Source organism: Micromys minutus, assembly GCF_963924665.1.
Source record: "Micromys minutus genome assembly, chromosome: 1".
Taxonomy (NCBI): domain Eukaryota; kingdom Metazoa; phylum Chordata; class Mammalia; order Rodentia; family Muridae; genus Micromys; species Micromys minutus.
In genome coordinates this window covers 75,367,389-75,386,606 of record NC_137969.1, presented here as the reverse complement: position 1 = coordinate 75,386,606, position 19,218 = coordinate 75,367,389, and the positions used below count along the sequence as shown (strand labels likewise).

Here is a 19,218-nt window from a genome sequence, read left to right as displayed (position 1 = left end):
CAGAGAGAGAGAGGGGCTCAAGCTGCTGTCTGGAGCTTCAGTCTGCAGGAACTGAAGGCCCCGCGCCTCCCTCCAGATGCCTCCTGAAGCCAGGTCAACGTGGCTGACTTATTCTGACATAGACTCTGCAGTTATTTATTAACTGCTGGGTGCTATACTTCCAAAGGGATCTGTGGCAGCATCCTTGAGACTAAAAACAAATACAGAGAAAGGCATTTGTGTGTGTGTGTGTGTGTGTGTGTGTGTGTGTGTGTGTGTGTGTGTCCTAAGAGGTGTTGTGGTCAGGAACAATCTTAACGATATCTTTGATAAGACGGTATTATGAGATAGGAAACCCCGGCAGAGCCAGCCAAGGGTCAGGAAAGAGCTAGGCCTCCATCAACTGTTTCTCGGCCTAGACACCACCTCACTCTCTGCCTTGTCTCCCTGATCAGCCAGGATTCTCAGTGGGTTGTGCACCCTATCAGGGATATCAGGTGTGGTTGGACAGCTTGTGTCTTGAACAAGGGTGTCCACCTGAAGGCACCTGGGCTCTAGTAGCTACACCATGTGCCCTAACCTTGGCCATACCTATTGGAAAACTGGAATGCCTTGTTCTAACTTGAAAGGTGTTATAGTAATTTCACACCCCAATAAACCCATATAAAAACCACAATGAGTTATTATATTTATAAACCATATGCCTAGATTGGGCAGACCTGTCACTATACTAATTTGTTCCCCAGATATGAGACCCCTTGTTACTTGTGGAGTTTCCAGGCCATGTGGTTCTGTTCCATCTTCCTTCCTCCTCCCTTTTCTTATTTTTCTCTCTCTCCTTGTCCCTCTCTGTTCCACCTGTCCCACCTTTCCCTTCACTGCCCAGTCATCAGCTCTACTCTTTATTTGACCAGTCAGAAAGGGGAGAAAGTTCAGTGAGATCACGTGAGTTGCAGGGATAGCCCCTCTTGAGGAAACAGAATTACATTAAAATACAAATAGCACCAGGGCAACCCACACCAGACAGACTCCGCATGCTCAGGACTCAGACCTGGTACAGCATCTCCACGTTCTCTTCTCTGCCCAACCACCCAGTTTCTCTCCTAACACTCTTGAAATCACCAGCATTTCCCACTAGCAACAACTTTTTCTTCTTAGTTCTTGGGTACCTTGGCTTGGCTTTCCCCCATTGTCTTTCTGAGCCTCCCTTGAAACTTTGAATAACCTGGGTACTTGGCATTTGCTTCGAGCCCATGACCCCTTTATAGGTGAACGCGGGTGCTTTAATCTCTCATACAGCTGAAGAGTTAACTGCATCTCCCAGTGGGAGACACAGCTACCCTGAGATCCGGATTTCCTTGCCTGTCTGTTTCAGTGATATTTAGCTGTCCCATCTGGCCATGCTGAATTCCTCCACCTTGGTGTCCCATAGACACACAACACATGTAAACAGAACACTTGCTCTTTGTTTAATGCCCTCTCCTCATGTGTGAGCTCATGTTGGGAAAGATACCATCAAACATGCATGCCTAAGCCCTAAATCTGGTGTTACCTTGTCTCTCTCTCTCTGCATCTCGGTCCCACCCTCAATTTCATATGCCCTCCCAACCCCATGTCTTCTCGCCCCTCCAACTTGTTTTTATCTCTGTGCGTTGCCACAACCCAGTTTGACAACAATCATGGTTTTTCACATATTTTTTTAAATTAAAGATTTATTTATCAGGGTCATATAGAAGTCAGATGGCAGCTTTGTGGGAATCCATTCCTTCTTTCCTGGGACTTGAACTCAGATTGTCAGGTTTGGTGGCTGAGCCATCTTTCCAGCCCCTCCTGGTTACCTCTTAACTTGTCCCTTGGAAAAAGAGCTAATCCCCCAAAATACAGAATTCTGGAGCCAGGAATGCTGCCTGATGGTAGAGCTCTTGTCTAGCATATGGAAGGACCGAGGTTCAGTCCCCAACCTGAGAGAGCTTTTTTCTGACACACTGGTACTCAGGGTGTGTGCTTCTTGCTGCCTTGTCCTTTGAGTCCCGGTGTCATACATCCCAGATTGACTCAGAACTTGCCACCCTAGCCAAGGGCAACTTTGAACTTTTCCTTCCCTCTACCTCTGGAATGCTGGGATGATTGACACTCACCACAGCACCAAGTTTACATGGTGCTGGGGATCAAATTCAGGCCTTTATGTGTGTCCTGCAAGTACTACCCACTAAACCACAATCCCAGCCCCTGAAAGTTCCATTTAAAAGTCTAGCGTCATCTAGCTAGGTAATAAGAGGATCTTACCAGTCAGCATGGCCCTTCTATTTGACATGCTGGCTGGGTCTGGGGGAAGAAGGTTGAAGCAGGGCAGGCTCACGCAGACATTTCCTCTTTCTCTCAGGAGAAAGTGGTCACTTGGAATTTTGTGATGAAGAAATACATCTATGGGAGCCGTTACGAGAACCGCGTGAGAGTGTCTGACAACGTCGAGCTGTCAGATGCCTCTATCACCATCGACCAGCTGACCATGGAGGACAATGGCACCTATGAGTGCTCTGTCTCCCTGATGTCAGACCAGGATGTCACCTCCAGGTCTCGAGTCCGCCTCTTAGTCCTCGGTGAGTGTCTCTGTCTTTTTCTGTTGGAGGAGGGTGAGCAGGGAGGAGGGTGAGCAGGGAGGAGGGTGAGCAGGGAGGAGGGTGAGTAAGGAGGAGGGTGAGCAGGGAGGAGGGTGAGCAGGGAGGAGGGTGGGCAGGGAGGAGGGTGAGCAGGGAGGAGGGTGAGCAGGGAGGAGGGTGATCAGAGAGGAGGGTGAGCAGGGAGGAGGGTGAGTAGGGAGGAGGGCGAGCAGGGAGGAGGGTGAGCAGGGAGAAGGGTGAGCAGGGAGGAGGGTGAGCAGGGAGGAGGGTGATCAGGGAGGAGGGTGATCAGAGAGGAGGGTGAGCAGGGAGGAGGGTGAGCAGAGGAGAGCTGTCAGCACCAGAGCCATGGTTCCATCTCTCCCTCTGGTGCCAAATGCTATACCAGTTCTCTGTAGAGCAGGTGGTTTCTGAGGGCAGATACATGGCTCAGCTCCACACCACAGTTCCCCCTCTCACTCCCCCCCCCCCCAACAAAGGCACAGTCGCCAACCAGCGGGAAGTACATCCCAGGATAGCATCCTTTTCATGGGAGAATTTGTTGGAATTCATAGTTTTGGAAAGATAAGAAAACTCATCTGCTTTAGTTTCCAAGTAGATGAGGCCCATAGGAAGGAAGTAACTGTCTCAAAACCAGTTATTGGGGACACTTCAGTGAGCACCTGGTCTATGTGCAGTATATGCAATGGCCCCACTGGGAGGTATCAACTCTGTGCATCAAAACAATGGATCGTTTCTCCTCTTCTTCCTTTACACTACTTGGCAGAATTTCTTTTAAATTGTATATGGTAGTTGCTGGACTTATGGAAAACCTTATAGTGTGTCAGACTACACTGCGGTATCAACTAATGCAGTATAAAGAATAGGCAAGACCTTGTCCCATCCCGCCACCATGTGGCAGCCACTGGTAATGCAGGCAGGCGTCTTAGGCTTTGCCCCATGTTCTCCAGGACTCACTACACACTTACACACCTTCCTCGTTCCTTTGAGGATGTGGGATGTTATAAAGCACTTAGCAAGTTGCTTTTTGACAACTCTTCGTGAACCCATCAGGTTTCAATGCTTTTTGTTAGCTTTTGTTTGAGCAAGCAATACTACAATATACCCCTTTACCTCACTTTATGTATAGGTATGTATAAAAACCACACACACATTATATATACATATAAGGACTTTATACACACACACAGACTTATATAAAATTTGACTATTAAAAATACCTGGCCTGTCGTTTTTTGGAGAGAATTTTAAGCAAATGGCAAGAATCAATAAATCTGAAACTTGATTCTGCTGGTCCTCAACCAAACTCCTGTCCTTACATCAAGGACCACCTACTTTTAAAGACAAACAGATTAACCTGAAGAGTGAAAGACACGAGTTTAATCTGAGAATACAGAATTTGTTGAAACTAATCTTTTGCTTTAGAAAAGCATTTTGTCCTACATGTTAATAAATGCAGTGATATTCTTTGTGAAAAGTGTCTCTATAACTGGGTGACTTTTAGAGGAGAAAGGCTATAATTATGAGGAGCGGCTCACCCTGGGGAGGCTAGCAAGAATCTCCTAATCTTAGCCCCTGGGAACTAGCCCTGTCAAGTTCACCTCCAGGAAGCCAGAAGACTGCAGCCTTAGCGGCAGGTGTGGAGTCCTTACTCTGGCCTCTGGCGCCCCCTGACGTCTTCAGAGGGAACAGCCAGCATCCGAGAGGCGTTGAAGCCTAGCACATCCCCTCTCACCCTCCATGGCCTCTCAGGGAACTTTTTGTTTGTAAAACAGGGCCCCTAAGGACAAGTCCCTCTCTCTTGTGAGTACCCGCTCCTGCGCGTGGGGCTCTTTAAATTAGATCTAATTTGAGGTCCCAGCTGTTTGTGACTTGGCCATCTGGAGATCTGGAGAGAGAGAGAGAGAGGGCAGGGGTGTGCCTGGCACGGGGTCCACAGGAAATTTAGAGCAAGGGCCTTGAGCAAAAGATCTTGACGCCTTACCCTTGAAAGCAGATCTCCCTTGCTGACCATCACCGCCGCGGGAAGTTTCCGGAGTTCCTGCTCAGGCCACACCCGAGGAGTGAAGTAGGCGCTCGTTTTCATACATGCACATTGCCTTTTATTCTTCAGCCGACGGTCTCTGGTACATCCCACTTCTGTCTGTATCCGGCAACCCCGCCCCGACCAAACAAACAAACAAGCAAAGGCTAGCTTGTGGGGTTCCGTCACTACTCCACTTAGTCTGATGGGGGAAGTTCGAGTTTGCTGCTGCGCCTCCTGCTCAGGGCCTGCCTGAGGGCGAGGTGGGCTAGACAAGAGTCCTGCAGGGTTCTGCTGTGGGGCGCAGGGGGAAAGAGAACCGTGGCAGGAATGCCCAGAAGGTAGGTTCGCCTCCCCTGCTAGCAGGATGCGCAGGAGGCTGACCAGCAGCCAACCTCTGGCAGGTGTTTTGCTCACCTGCTCCCGCAGGCTTGTCTTTGATCCTCAGAAGCTTGGGTTTGGTTTGGTGATTGGGGAGTGCCTCTTTTGTGTCCGGTGGGAACCCTGTACCTGATGGCCCAGCTGTGTCAGCAGATGTGAGGCACTCCTAACAATAGCCTGCCTGTTTCCAAGAAGTTGCTGGCCTGGAGAGGGGAGTCAGGGACAGGTGCTCCAGCAACTTCCAGGAGGGCTAAGACTGGTGTTAACTCCCAAGATGGGTGGTCGTGCTCCTGAACAGAAGAAGCAAACCATCCAAGATGGCATGTGACAAAGGTAGAAGGGTCTAAGGACATCAGTGACAACTTTGTCCACTGTGTACTCTCCCTTCCTCACCCCTAACAATGCTTCCTGGAGTCTCACGGATACTTTCTGCTTCTCACCTTTGCATATGCTGTTCCTCTGTTCGGCAAGCTCATCTCTGCTTTAATTCCTGTCACCTCCTTCATGGTGACCTTCAGGTCACAGCCCATATTATGTATTGGGTCTTTGTTCTCGGCCCCAGCAGTCCTGTCCCTGTTCTGTTATTGTTTCATTGTCTTTTGACCCCCACTAGATTCCTTGACTCACTCAGAGTGCCACCTCAGTACCCAGCATTGTTAGACAGAACCTGGGTACCACCCACTCCACCCAATGTGACATTAACAATGCTGAGAGAAAGTCACAAGCTTGGAGTCTCAAGAAGATGGTTTTCAGTGGCTGCTGGGGCTTATTTTCCGTTTTCCTTGGTCTCCTCCGGTCACTCCCAGTCTTCAGTCACATTCTTCACCCAGCAGGAAGGTCTTCCCCATCTGGGGTCCCTCCTGCTGTCTAGCTACTAGTGCTGATTGCATTTTATTAGCAAAGTAGGGGGAGAGGCCAGTGGTACATTCACAGAGAACAGTCCCAAGAAGCTGAAGGGCTACAGGGACCATCTAACCGAGCGTGAGGAAACCCTGGCTCAATCCAGCCCACCACCTGCCCTGCCCTTATGGTTCTAAGGCATTATTAAAACCAGAAGGGAGGGGGGAGCTGTCCAGAGGGAGTGACCGGAGTGGGGTAGAAGACATAATCAAAATACATTGCATATGTGTATGAAGATTTCAAAGAATAAAAATATATTCTAAACACTCCAAGAGGGACAACCCCCCCCAAAAGAACAGCACCAGAGATAATATTGTGGCTACAAATCCCATACGGCCCCACAGATCAGGCTTGCTGTCCCCTGACTTGACAAGTCAGGACCGAGGTGATTCTGAGTTGAGGGCAGAAAGAACCCACCTGGGACAAGGCAAGGGCTGGGTCTGGAGTCAGGAAACCTTGGTTCTAGTCCCCCATCTGTCAGAACCCAAGAACAAGTGTCCCTTCTGTGTGCTCCGGTGGCCCCCATTTGCATAACAGCTACGTTGCTCATGGTTTAAACTCCCAAGAGTCCAGAGAGTACAAGAAGCCACTGTCAAACAGCCCGGCATTGGGACTCTTTTCCCTGGGGAGATGTAAACAAACTCTATAGGACACCAAAGACAAACCGGAAGTGTTTCTATGGAGAACTCACCAGTTACTGTGTTTATATGCAAAGCTTGGGAGAGCCCACAGAACGCCACAGTGCTGGACTCTCACCTCAGTGCGGACAATTCCCCATGGCTGTAGATGGACAATGCTCACTTCAATTAGCATTCCACAGTCCAGCATCTTCTGAGACAAGACCATGGACAGTTAGGACAGGATTACTTACAAGTAACCACTGGGGTATGACAGAGTGACTGGAATCTCAGGTGACAGTTCAATACCCTCCTCAGCCACTCCTAGGAGGACACGTCAGCAGCCGAGGAGACCAGCCTTGAAAGTGTCTGATAAGTCGTCACAGCTTTTCTGCTGAAGTTGCCGCTGTTAGCAGGGAGGAGAGCTGTATGTATAACAGGACCTTTGGTGCTGCCCCTTTGAGAGGGTGCTGTGGCAGTAGGATGCTACAGCAGTAGGTATTCTGAGGACGAATTAGCTCCATAATACTAAATCTCGCCACTAAGCTGTGAGTTTCTCTGCAAAAAGCTTGTGCACCTCTCCCGCCTCTGCGCGTGGATGAAGACATAGGCTGACGGATACCAAGAGGGGCAGTAGTTGTGTCCGTGCCGCTCAGGTCTCTTTTTCGGTCTCTTTCTCAGTCCCACCCTCCAAGCCAGACTGCGGCATCGAAGGAGAGACCGTGATTGGGAACAACATCCAGCTGACATGTCATTCTGTAGAGGGCTCTCCGAGCCCGCAGTACAGCTGGAAAAGTTACAACGCTCAGAACCAGCAGCGGCCGCTCACCCAGCCAGGTGAGTGGGGCAGCGGGGAAGGCCTGTGGGCTGCCGAGGATGACAGCCTGGCCAGCCCGAGTCCTATTAACCCAGTCCTGCCTTTGAGCTACCTCAGACCATCTCTCGGAGCACTGGTTTTTCCGAACAAAATCCTGTGTGCCTCACAGCTGTGGAGGACAGCCCCAGAAGTTCAGCACAGGCGACAGTAGAGGTCACGTGATTTCTGTTCTCCCCATCCTCCATTCTCTCAAGGAAGTGGGTCCCGCTAAGCATAATGTGCAGAAACGCCAGGGCTTGTTTTTTAAGCTTTTTATGGCCTCAAGCCTACTTTTGAGGTGGGGAATTTCCTAGCCCCACCTATATCAGTCCATCTCAGACACCGCCACAAATACAACACGGGCCACTTAATGTTTGACCCTTTGATCAGGAAATAAACTAGATAAAGGAGAGTGTCATGGGAGAAAGAGGAGAGAGGGGCAGAGCTGGGACCGTGTAAACCACTCTTCTGCCATTATGGCCGCTGCAGTGGATGGAAGTTGCGTGGGCTCTCAGTGCCCACCAGCTTCTGTGGCTGCACCAGTGAACCGAGAGGTGCCCACCAGGTTTAACTTTGAGGTCGTTCGGTGCCGCCTGTGTGGAAATGGGGTAAGGAGGTGAGAGCAGCGTCTGTGGGAGAACCTGATCTGGGTGAAAGAGGAACATCGGGTGTCCGGGGAAGCCCCGTGGACGAACACCCCACGCCCCCTGAGTTTTCATCAAAGCCGAGTGGATTATCACGCTGCCTCTCGGTCATCTGAAGGCCAAAAAAAAAAAAAAAAAAATTTTTGTAAAAAGCAAAAATGTTCGTAGAATTCACTGGGCTTAGTAAGGTAAAAGGGACGATGTACTAGGTAGTAACACGCAGCGTGGATTACCACAAGCGGCCAGTTTTGCTGGTATGTTTCTGGTTTGCCCATTTTACCTTATTTTTTTTTTTAAAAATTATTTATTTATTTCTATTATGTGAGTATACTGTTCTCTTCAGACACACCAGAAGAGGGCATCAGATCCCATTACAGATGGTTGTGAGCCACCGTGTGGTTGCTGGGATTTGAACTCAGGACCTCTGGAAGAACAGCCATCTCTCCAGCCTGGTTTGCCGATTTTAAACACATTTCTAAAAGTGCATTTGGGTAGTGCGTCTATGTAGGAGAACAGTACAGTGAGAGGCCAGAGAACGCCTGTGGGAGCCTCTTCTCTCCTATTAGGCGGGTCCAGGACTTGAATTCAGGTTTTCAGGCTTGGCACCAAGCATCTTTACCCACACGGTCATCTTACCAGCTCCTGCACTGCCAGTTTTTGAATGAGATTTCTGTTGAAATCACCTGGCAGCTGTGCTTAAACCTGTCCACCGGCTGCTCATGGTTTCAGAACACAGTAATGTGCGACTTTCCTCTTGGAAAGGATGCACCGTGAGGTCCAGGGCCTGGCTTTCTTCACAAAGGGGATGTTGGAATTGGGGTGAGACCAGGTGCTGAAGAGTAGCCAGAGGCTTTAATCCTGGCGGTGTTCCTTGCTAGCAACTAAGGCAAGCTACTCAGCCTGTCTCTGCCTCAGTCTGTAGGGCTGTAGAATGGGCACAGCACTAGCGTTCTACTCACGCCATTACTGTGAAGGGTGAACAGAAAAGCACAGAACAATCCAGTCTGTGCCCAGCAGATCCTTCAGGGTGGAGAACAGCGTGAGAGTCGTGGTGTCAGTGTGGGTAGGGTGCATGTCCGTGTAGAGATGATGGGCAGTGATGCTCATGGGAAGACAGAGGCAGTGTGGAGAGGACCTGCATGCCAGCCTAGGAGGTCGGACTTTCCCTGTGAGCACTGAGCTCCTAGGAGCTCACTCCCGTCACGAGCTGTTAGGGGTCAAGACTTAGCTCCTAACTGGCTAAGAGTGGGGGAACCCTGAGGGCACAGAAGGAGGTTGAGGCAACATTTGCTTCTCAGTCAGAACTCAGGCCTGGAGTGACAGTGAGAATGATCGATGGCTGCCGTGGGGTGAGATGCCTGGATGTCAGCAGCGCAGGGGAGGAAGGACTGACTCACAATATAAGATCACGGTTCTCCAAGGGGAGGCAACCGTGGCAGCTCGATGCCCCTGGCCACTGGAAGGAGAGAGAGAGAAAGAGAGAGACATAGAGACAGAGACAGACATGCACACAGAGACAGACAGACACACACACACACATATATACACACACAGAGACAGAGATAGACAGGCAGACAGAGACAGACACACACACACACACACACACACACACACAGAGAGAGAGAGAGAGAGAGAGAGAGAGAGAGAGAGAGAGAGAGAAGGAGAGAATGAGAGGAATTCTGGTGTACAGCTTGCTTTCTGCTTTTTATTCAGACCTGTATTCCAGCCCAAGGGATGTCGCAGCCTACAGTTAAGGTGCATCTTCCCACCTTAACTTAATCTAGATGTCTTGGGGTTATCAGGGTTTCTTAGCGCTTCAGCGGGACAGATGATGGCCACATGCAGTCCTTGTTCTGACCACAAGATGGCGCGACAACAACGGAAACCGGGTTTCAGACAGTAGTGGGCTCTTCCAGAAGGAAAAGGAGCCTGAGATTCCCCAGTTTAATCAAAGCCAATCATTGGCATGGGTTGAGCCCAGTTTATCCCAGAGAAGTTTCTAGAGCATGAGGTTTGCTTCAGAGAAAAGGAAAAGGATGGTTCTGGCTCATGCAGCAGGAACCCCCATGATCCCACTCCTAAAGGAGGCCTAGGTGCCCTGGGGTGCTGTGGACACCTGACTCACTGCAGTACATTCTTGGGTGAGGACTCTGATGCCCGCTGAGCCTCCTTTACATGCCTGTGCCTGGGGACAGAGAGGATTCTGCAAAGTGTGTTCCTTCAAAATCCTTTTAAGAATAAACAAACCCAATTGGGTTAGAAAATGGGACTCTGAGTCCTGGTCTTGGTTTCCACTGCTCCCCAGCAACACCCGTAAGCCACGCCCCCGAAGTAGGCCACGCCCCGAAGCTTCACAAACACAGTGATTTACACACTTGTTTTGCCTGTGGGCCCCTTTTCAGTATCATATATGACTATCACATATATACCAGAAAACACTCACGTGCGTGGTTCTAGATTCCAAGGCTGTAATGTTTTACAGAAAGATGTGCTTTGGGTTTTAAGGGAAGGAAATGAAGAAAGTAACATACTTATGATAAAAAGAAAATAAAATCAATGCGCTGTGACTACAGTGATTTTTTTATCTTATTTTCTCTTCTTTTAGAGGTTTCCTCTGGCTCTCACACAAGAGTAAACCCCTTCACCATGAGTTCAGATACAACCTCCACTTTGAACCATAAAGTCACCCCTGTTTCCTGTATGTCTCCCTCATAGCTTGGAAATGCCGGGAGGTCAGGGGCTCTCCTCATGTTGTTTGTAGCTGTGATTGGAATGTCGATGTTTTCAGTTGGAAGTGTGTTGACGTGAAAGCTTTATGTCATACATAAATTCTTACCATAGGCGCACCGTGCTTTTATAGTGCAAAGGTGTTTGCTCTTAAAACATCGATTTGCTTACGTGTGTGTGTGTGTGTGTGTGTGTGTGTGTGTGTGTGTGTGAAATACCAACGTAAAGCTCAGAGGCCTCGCCTATGGAACTGGAGTTGGGAATACAAGAATGGTGGAAAGGTGAAGCACCGTTGAAGATATTGAGAGACCAACAGTCCCAGAGCATGGAGGCAGGACCTCGGGTGGGCACTTCCCTGGTTTGGCACAGGGGGAGGCTGGCATGACTGCAGGTCCAGACTGTACTTTTGTCACTGTATTAAAAGCCCAGAATGCAGGACTAGGGAGGTGGTTCAGTCGGCACTCTGCTTGTCATGAAATTATGAGGACCTTGGTTTGAACAGCAGCAACCCACACAAAAGGTGGGCACGGCAGCACCTGCCTGTGATCCCAGCACTGGGAGTGGGGTGAGCAGAGACAGGAGGCCCCCGGGGCTCACAGAGCATCCCTTGGACAGCTGAATCAGTCAGCTCCAGATTCACTGGGAGACTTTCAAAAATCAAGATAGAAAAGAGATTGAAACACCTGTGGTTAACCTCTGGCTTCCACATGTATACACATATGTACATATATACATGCACACTCAAGAACGAACACACACACACACACACACAACTGTCTAAATGTCTAAAGGGTTACAATGGGTCCCTCTTGACAACTTGGAGCATGTCCTGGGGACAGATTGTGACACCTGGTGGCACAAGGTTCTGATGAGGCCGGCACTGTAGTTAGGGTTTTTTCTTTTGGCATAGCAGTTATAGGGGAGCATCTTTGAGAACAGGACACACACAGGCTTTCCAGCTGCCAACCCACTGGAACATGGGTTCAGGGACATCACTCCTGTGAGGACATCTGTCTGGTCCATGTCCCAGGGCTCGGCTTGGCATTGCCTGTTTTCACTCTCATTTCCAGACAGGCAGCCACTGCTGAAGAACTGCATGTCAGTTTAAACCGACACAGTCCCTCAATTCACAAGGACACTTACCCATACTCTACACCACACACATCACATATGTAATTTCCTGTGTGTGTGTGTGTGTGTGTGTGTGTGTTATCAGCCCAGGACTACAAGACCAACTCTCAGCACACAGGAGATTTATCTGCCCCAGAGGGACAGAGGGCAGGAGATAGAGGAAGAGGGAGAAGGAGAAAGGAAAAAGGGGGAGGAGAAAGAGGTACCTGTCCTGGCAGAGGACAAAGGGCTGCTTCTAGGTAGAGAGGAGGCAGACGTGGTACATAGCAAATGACAGCTCCAGGTAAAAGGGGACCCGTGTTAGAACCCAGTGGTTAATTTTAACTGGGAGCATTACTTAGCGAACCAAAAGGGGCTTTTGATTGCTGGACCTTGGGAGTCAGTCTCAGGAGGAGGAAGTGGCCAAGGAAATAGACCCCGATGGCGAGCTTTGGGAATTGGCCTGCAAGAGCCACACTTGTCATGCATGAGCTGGCCAGAGTCCACCTGTGTGTGTGTGCATGCGAGAGAGTATGTGTGTGTATATGTGTGTGTATGTGTGTGTATATGTATATGTGTGTGTATATGTATGTACGTATGTGTGTGTGTGTATATGTGTGTGCATCCCAAGTACTGACTGCAATCAGGAATTCTACTGGGCACTTATATTTATTAATGATATTATTAATAATGTCTCATCTTAGGCTCACACGTACCTTGTTACACAGGTACCATCATTTCTTTGTCTTCTTTTTTTTAGTGCTTGATTCAGAACCTTGCTTTATTTAAATGTTTTCTTCATGCCACAATACAACCTTTCAGAATCAATCAAATACATAATGTCAATAGGTTTCCTTAAAACTCAAGACTCACAGCCATGGTTCTAAACCTCTGTAAAGCAGTTGCAGCGTGCAAAGGAGCACAGCACAGTAAATCAAAAGAAAAATAAACAAAAGAACCAAAAATCTGTGATGTCATTATTTAGGATGCATATTTCTAAATTCACTTCTTTCTCAACATGTGAGTTTTAAAAACTCAAAGCCTGAACTCCACCCCAGGCCTCATTTTTACCCTTTCAAAGTCCCCCCAACAATTCTTATATAAGTCAGAGTTGGAAATTGTTGCTTTAAGAGTATCTAATTAACAAAAACATGACTAATTTAAAAAGCATAGCACAAGAAAATTGTAGGCATGTGGGAATATATTTAGAAATCGAAGGACACACTGGTTTTGAACAATTTTTATCTTATCCAAGGCCCAGAGATTACTAATAGCACAAATCCCACCATAATCTTACCAGCTAAGGGAAGGTACTACAGCTGGGCAGTGGAGTCAGTGTCCAAGTGTTTATTCATCACTAAGAGACCAGTCCATCCACAGCGTATAAAACAAAAACCTCAAAAAAGCAACCGGGACAGAACCTTGCCAATTATCACTGATGACCGTTATACTATTTGCCCGTGGGGGAAGACTGAGATTTTAGGTATAAATAATAAAGACACAGTCTTAGAGCGCTGGAAGAGGGTGAGAACTTCTGGCATTGGGTTCCTAAGGTCCCATCCAGAAAACAGAAAAGAAAGATCCACCGTGTTAAGGGAAGGGACCCTCCGTTTCTAAGAGTGGTGATCATTGAGCCCGTTGGTCACCGTCCTTCAAATTTCAAACAGAACACCAAATTAAAGGGGCAGGTTTTTAGCTTTTACTAATTGCCCTTCACTGTGGAGCTACTCACAGATGAGTCATGAAAAGAGATCATCTTCATTTTGGGTAGGTTCATGATATGCATGCTATACCAAAGGCTGCAGCAAAGTTTCACTTCCAGCTTCCATTGAGTGATAAATGAGACATGATTTTGGAATGCTTAACTTTTGCTAAAATGTAGATTTGATCCAATGTAGTATACAGCATACCCCCTTTCAAGTCTACTTTTAGGCCCCACGTTAGAAACAGGTCAGAAACCCCAGCAATGGGCAGAGATACCTTGTTGGTGGTACCGTTGTATATTAGGGACAGAACAGGTGACAGTCCTCTGACAATCCTTGCTTGATGGCCAAACTTGTCTTATGCCTTGGGCTTATAAAAATCAAACCAAGGCTGCCCAGCCTGGGAGGAGGAACATGGGTCTTATAGACCTCCACGTCACCCACAGACCTGCCCTCCAGTGCATGTCCAGGGCTTGTCACCATGACAGGTGAGAGAGAAGAAAACAAAAAGGAATTGAAGGCTCAAGAGTGGAAAGAGGTAGCTTAGGAGTGGCCATCCCTGCCACGGGGGCCATGTTTGAGTGTGGCTCCGCAGTGGTGGGTTAGTGCCCGTGGTTCATTATTGCTAGCAGAGAACACTGGGGTGTCAGGCTGTGCAAGCCTGGCCACACCCCTCATCGGATACAGCACTCTGGACAGCTGGCCCTGCCACTCATTTGTTATGAGGTGGTGTGGATGGGATGTCCTCCCCTATTGCTATCCTCTGAAGGGAGAGCAACCCCTGCATCCCACCTGGGCAACACCCTGGGTACCATCATTTCTAATTACAGTTGAAGAAATCGATTCAGTAGGACAAGTTACTTGCAAAATCCATCAAGTAAATAGGCAAAGCCAGAATTGGCACCCTATTTTTGGGGGGGTGGTTGACTGCATTTGAAGCCCTTCACTGTTGTACCGCCTGCCAGGATGATTCCCCAGCATCCTTAGCGGTGGTTTTCCCTCCGGCACTGATGGACTGGTTCAGAGAGGCTCAGGTTGGTGAGTTTGCAGCTCCCAGGCCTCCTAGTCCCGGGCTGTGCACACTTTATCACAGTGCTGTCTACTCACCATGCTGTGCTCAGTCTCAGGCGAGCCCTTGCTTCTGAAGAACATCTCCACGGATACAGCAGGTTACTACATCTGCACCTCCAGCAACGACGTGGGGACAGAGTCCTGCAACATCACTGTGGCACCCAGACCTCGTAAGTGCAGGGTGGGAAGGGAGGATTACAAGGTCCAGAGGTGGCTGCTTGAGGCCATTGGAGGTGAACCAGGTGGCCCCGCTGTGACCCTGGAGAGATGACTCCTGGCCCAGGCTTTTCTCACCCTGAGTCTAGCCCAGGTCCTCTGGTTCTTTGGAAACAGAGCCTGGGACAGACCTCTGGAGACCTCTTCAGCCATGCCTGCCTGGGGTCACTCAGAGAGTGTGAGAGAAGTTTCTTGGACCAGTTCTCTTGGTTTAAGCCCTAGTCTCCTTTAGTCTCCTTTATGTGGGGAGAAGGGAGACCACAGCCACCTCAAGCATAAGCCAGAAGCAGGCAAAGCTAACTCTCAAGGTTTGTGGAGAGCCCAGGGAGCCTCGTATCAGGATGCTCTGGGTCTCTCTCCTTGTTTGCATGTCTGACCTAAAGAATGTCCTCAGGTCTGTCTGATTACAACACTCCAGGGCCATGATTGTCATAGTGTTACCAGCAGCTTCTGGCTATGGCTCCCTAGTCAGGAAGAAGAACTGGAGTTGTCCAGAGACTGGAGAGAGACTAGCCTGCTGTGCCCTGTGCCTGTGCTGTGGGCTCACCTCCAGCCTGACTCTCTATTTTGTACCTGGTTATTGACTTGAGGGGAGGGGCAGAGTTGGGGGAGGGGCAGAGTTGGGGGAGGAGTAGAGTTAGGGGAGGGGCAGAGCTGGGGGAGAGGCAGAGTTGGGGGAGGGGCAGAGCTGGGGGAGGGGTAGAGTTGGGGAAGGGGCAGAGCTGGGGAGGGGTAGAGTTGGGGGAGGGGCAGAGCTGGGGGAGGGGTAGAGCTGGGGGAGGGGCAGAGTTGGGGGAGGGGCAGAGTTGGGGGAGGGGCAGAGCTGGGGGAGGGTTAGAGTTGGGGGAGGGGCAGAGCTGGGGGAGGGGTAGAGTTGGGGGAGGGGCAGAGCTGGGGGAGGGGCAGAGTTGGGGGAGGGGTAGAGCTGGGGGAGGGGTTGAGTTGGGGGTCAGGAAGTACAGCTGTTCCATCCTCTTACAGCTTCCATGAACATTGCACTGTATGCGGGCATTGCGGGGGGTGCCTTTGTGGCCCTCATCATCATTGGCGTCATTGTCTACTGCTGCTGCTGCCGGGAGAAGGATGACAAAGCTGAAGACGTGGAGGATGCTCGGCCGTAAGTGTGCTGAGATGGGGAGCAGATGGAGGTGCACATCCTCAGACACGCCCATTTGCTCCTTGGGACACTCCAGAGTGTTTCGGTCTTTCCCAGTTGCAGTTGAGGAATGAGCAAATCACGTCCTGCACTTGTCCTCTGGGCCTGTGGTTTGCAGCCTCTCTTCTTGGGGCAGACAGAGGCTGGAAACCATGCACGGTCTTCCCACGGTCTCAGATCACACGTGGAGAGATCTCACTGCAGCCTGCGACACAGAGTCACTTGGCAGCTCATGGGTGCAGATAAGAATAGGAACAGTTTACTCCCCCTCCTTCCCCCTCAAGAGGGAGGGTTAACTTTCTTTTCTTTCTTCATTGACCTGTAGGAACCGGGCAGCTTACCAAGAGCCTAAAAAGCGGCAGACCGAAATTTCCAGAGGGTGGGAAGATGAGGATGACCACAGACGTGAGGACCAGAGGAGCTCAGGGCGGAGCTCTCCCGACCAGCCTTTCCACTGAAGGGCACCTTCTGCCCAGGGGGAGAGGAGGGAGGGCTAGGGCCCAGGCTCCTTAGTCCCGGCCCTCCCCAGGCACTGGTGGAGTATTTCTTACTGTGTATCTGCCTCTGGGGAGCATCACTGGCTTGGCTACTGAGGTCCTACCTGATGACCATCGAAAGGACCCTTCCTCATTGCTCATCAGTCAGGGCCTGGCCTTTCCCCAAGACCAGACAGCATCCTCTGTCTCCCTAATGGCTGGCAGGGACTCCTAGAAGCTGAGGACAATTAGGGGTGCTTCTGGTCAGAGCTCCCCATACAGGCTTCAGCACCAGCTTCAGAAGGTGGGAGTCTGCCCTGCCCAACTATCCCAGCATTCAGGGGGGGCCAGTGATGGGCTTGCACTCAATCTTCTGTTGAATGAAGGGAAGAAATTAACAATGAGATGTCATCTCTGTGATTTGCCCAGCTTAATTGTGCCTTCCATACTTGGGGGCCACAGTGGTCACCATCTTCTCCCCCAGCCTCATCTCCCACCACAGAGTTTCTGTCCCTAGCCATATGCCTTCTTAGGACTTCCCCAAACACAGTTCCATCTCTGCCTGTCAAAGCCTGCCTGTCCTTGGGACCCATCCATCGGTCTTGGACCCCCAAATGTTTCTTAATCTTACTGTGACTGCTAACACGCAGGGAGACAGTGAAGTCACTTTGTCTAGGTCACACCTAGACCTGGGATGCATGAAAGACCATCAGAGCTAAAGTTCTTGCTGTATTAGAATGGGTGCCCTGGGGCAGGGTCTGGATCTTGGAGCCTGGCAGCCTCAACTGGGGACTTGCCCTCATGGCCAGTGCTTTGTCTCCTGGATGTGACTTGAGACACCTGTTGACTCCACCCAAGCCCTATGTTAGACTGATTTAAATTGATGACAGACACAAGCTCACTTACCTCCCCGCTCTGGCCAGCCATCCGACTCTGCAGCTCGCTGCCCTGTCCGCAGTCTCCTCTTTTGGTTCCTCTCCAAGGGCTCAGGCCAGATGGGCTGCTCCAAATGTTTTACTATTAGATAAATTTTTCTGGGTCACCAGAAAAGCAAGTGTTTCAATCCCTTCCCCCCCCTGATTTTATGTACATGTCTATTTTTATATACTTTGCTAAACTCTTTGTTTCAATCAAAATGCTTCTTTATCAATAAAGTTACTGCTAGAAATTCACTTTTCTTTGTTCACCTGTCTTTTGTTCATGCCAAGCACACCTGTGCCTAGCAGGTCTGAGGCAAGGTGACCAAGTAGAGAGAATCTTGGGGTCCTACTACTTGTGTCCAAGGTAAGGACAGGCAGTAACTCTCAAGGCTGTTGTGGACAGGACAGAGCTCAGCCTGCTGGTGGAAGTATGCTCTGAGAGTCTGCAGTGTCAGTAGACCTGGCAGGCCCGGGAGTCATCAACGTGCCCCCAGCATGGTGACAGAGACTCCCTCACCTGTGATACCCCACGGAGGAGATGGGCAGGTCATTCTGTTACAAGAGCTGTGGAACCTCTTCCCCAAAGCATCTTGGATCCATGGTTGGTGCTCAGCTTGAACACAGGCTTGTGAGACACTTTCAAGGTTATCTCCTTTGTGTCCATTCCTGAGGGACTCTGCTTCTCCTACCTCAGCATCTGCCTATAGTGCTGCTCTGACCCGAGTGTCCACATTCGCCTCTGCCTGCAAGATGCGTGAACATCAGAACTGGCTCACAGGCATCTGGTAAGGGTTAGTTGCATAAATAATGAATGTTTACTATCACAGCATCTTGCTCAAGGGCTAGCACCTAGCCCCCTGGCTTCTTTGAGATGCCACCATCCCCCATGTTCATGGCCCCACAGGCATGTCTGGAGGCTACTCCATCCTGGTTAGCTCCCGTCTTAGCTTGGGTTTGGGGAAGAGCACAGGAGGAAACAGGCTCCAGCCAGGATTTTTGTACCTGCTACAGTCTGTGCTGCTCACAGCGGTACTGAAGAGTGAGTACTTAGGGAAGAAAGCAGATACAGGGACAGGTGCATGAGACACAAGTACTGGGGGTGAGGTGTGTGTGTGTGTGTGTGTATGTGTGTGTATGTGTGTGTATGTGTGTGTATGTGTGTGTGTATATGTGTGTGTATGTGTGTGTGTATATGTGTGTGTATATGTGTGTGTGTGTATGTGTATGTGTGCATGAGAGAGAGAGAGGGAGGGAGGAAACGCCTGGGAATGATTCAAATGGTGACACTTGGCTGCATCTTGACAAAGCAGAGCAGGTGCCGACTCTGCTTGTCCTCTAGCACAGGGCTCTATTATTTGGGTGTCAAGTCTCATTATCAGTTGGCAGCACTGCAGACTCCTGATGAATTTGTTACCGTCCAGAAGCTGTGGCAGTTACATTGTCGTAGGTTCCCACACAGCCCCATTTAGCCCAGCACAGATGCTCAGACAGGTCGCTGAAAGACATGATGCGGCTTATAAACAAGCTACTCTTCAGGGCATCTAATGAAGTTTCTTTTGTGTCTCAGTGACCAAGTATCAGGTCTCGAAGACAGGTATATACCAAGGGCAAGCAGTAAGGCTGTACTTACTTCGGACCGGCTACGGTTCTAAACATTTCCCTCACTTCTCACCATCCTCACAGGAGCAGTATGAGGTCCTGTCTTAGTGTTCTATTGCTGGGAAGAGACAGCCATGACCGAGGCAATTTTTGTAAGGGAAAACATTTCTTAGGAGCTGGCTTACGGTTTCAGAGGTTCAGTCCATTATCATCATGGCG

General features: G+C 49.8%; 1 protein-coding gene across 1 annotated transcript in view; it reads left to right on the top strand.

Annotated features, from left to right (window-relative positions):
• The window catches only part of GPA33 (glycoprotein A33), a gene marked incomplete at both ends in the record, with an annotated part of 34,019 nt that extends 17,557 nt beyond the window's left edge, over window positions 1-16,462 (top strand). The window contains 5 exons of the mRNA XM_080930181.1: window positions 2,363-2,579; window positions 7,203-7,358; window positions 14,683-14,802; window positions 15,830-15,965; window positions 16,330-16,462. Of these exons, the coding sequence (XP_080786307.1) occupies window positions 2,363-2,579; window positions 7,203-7,358; window positions 14,683-14,802; window positions 15,830-15,965; window positions 16,330-16,462 (762 nt within the window). The remainder of the gene's footprint in view (window positions 1-2,362; window positions 2,580-7,202; window positions 7,359-14,682; window positions 14,803-15,829; window positions 15,966-16,329) is intronic.
• Between the last annotated feature and the right edge of the window lie 2,756 nt (window positions 16,463-19,218).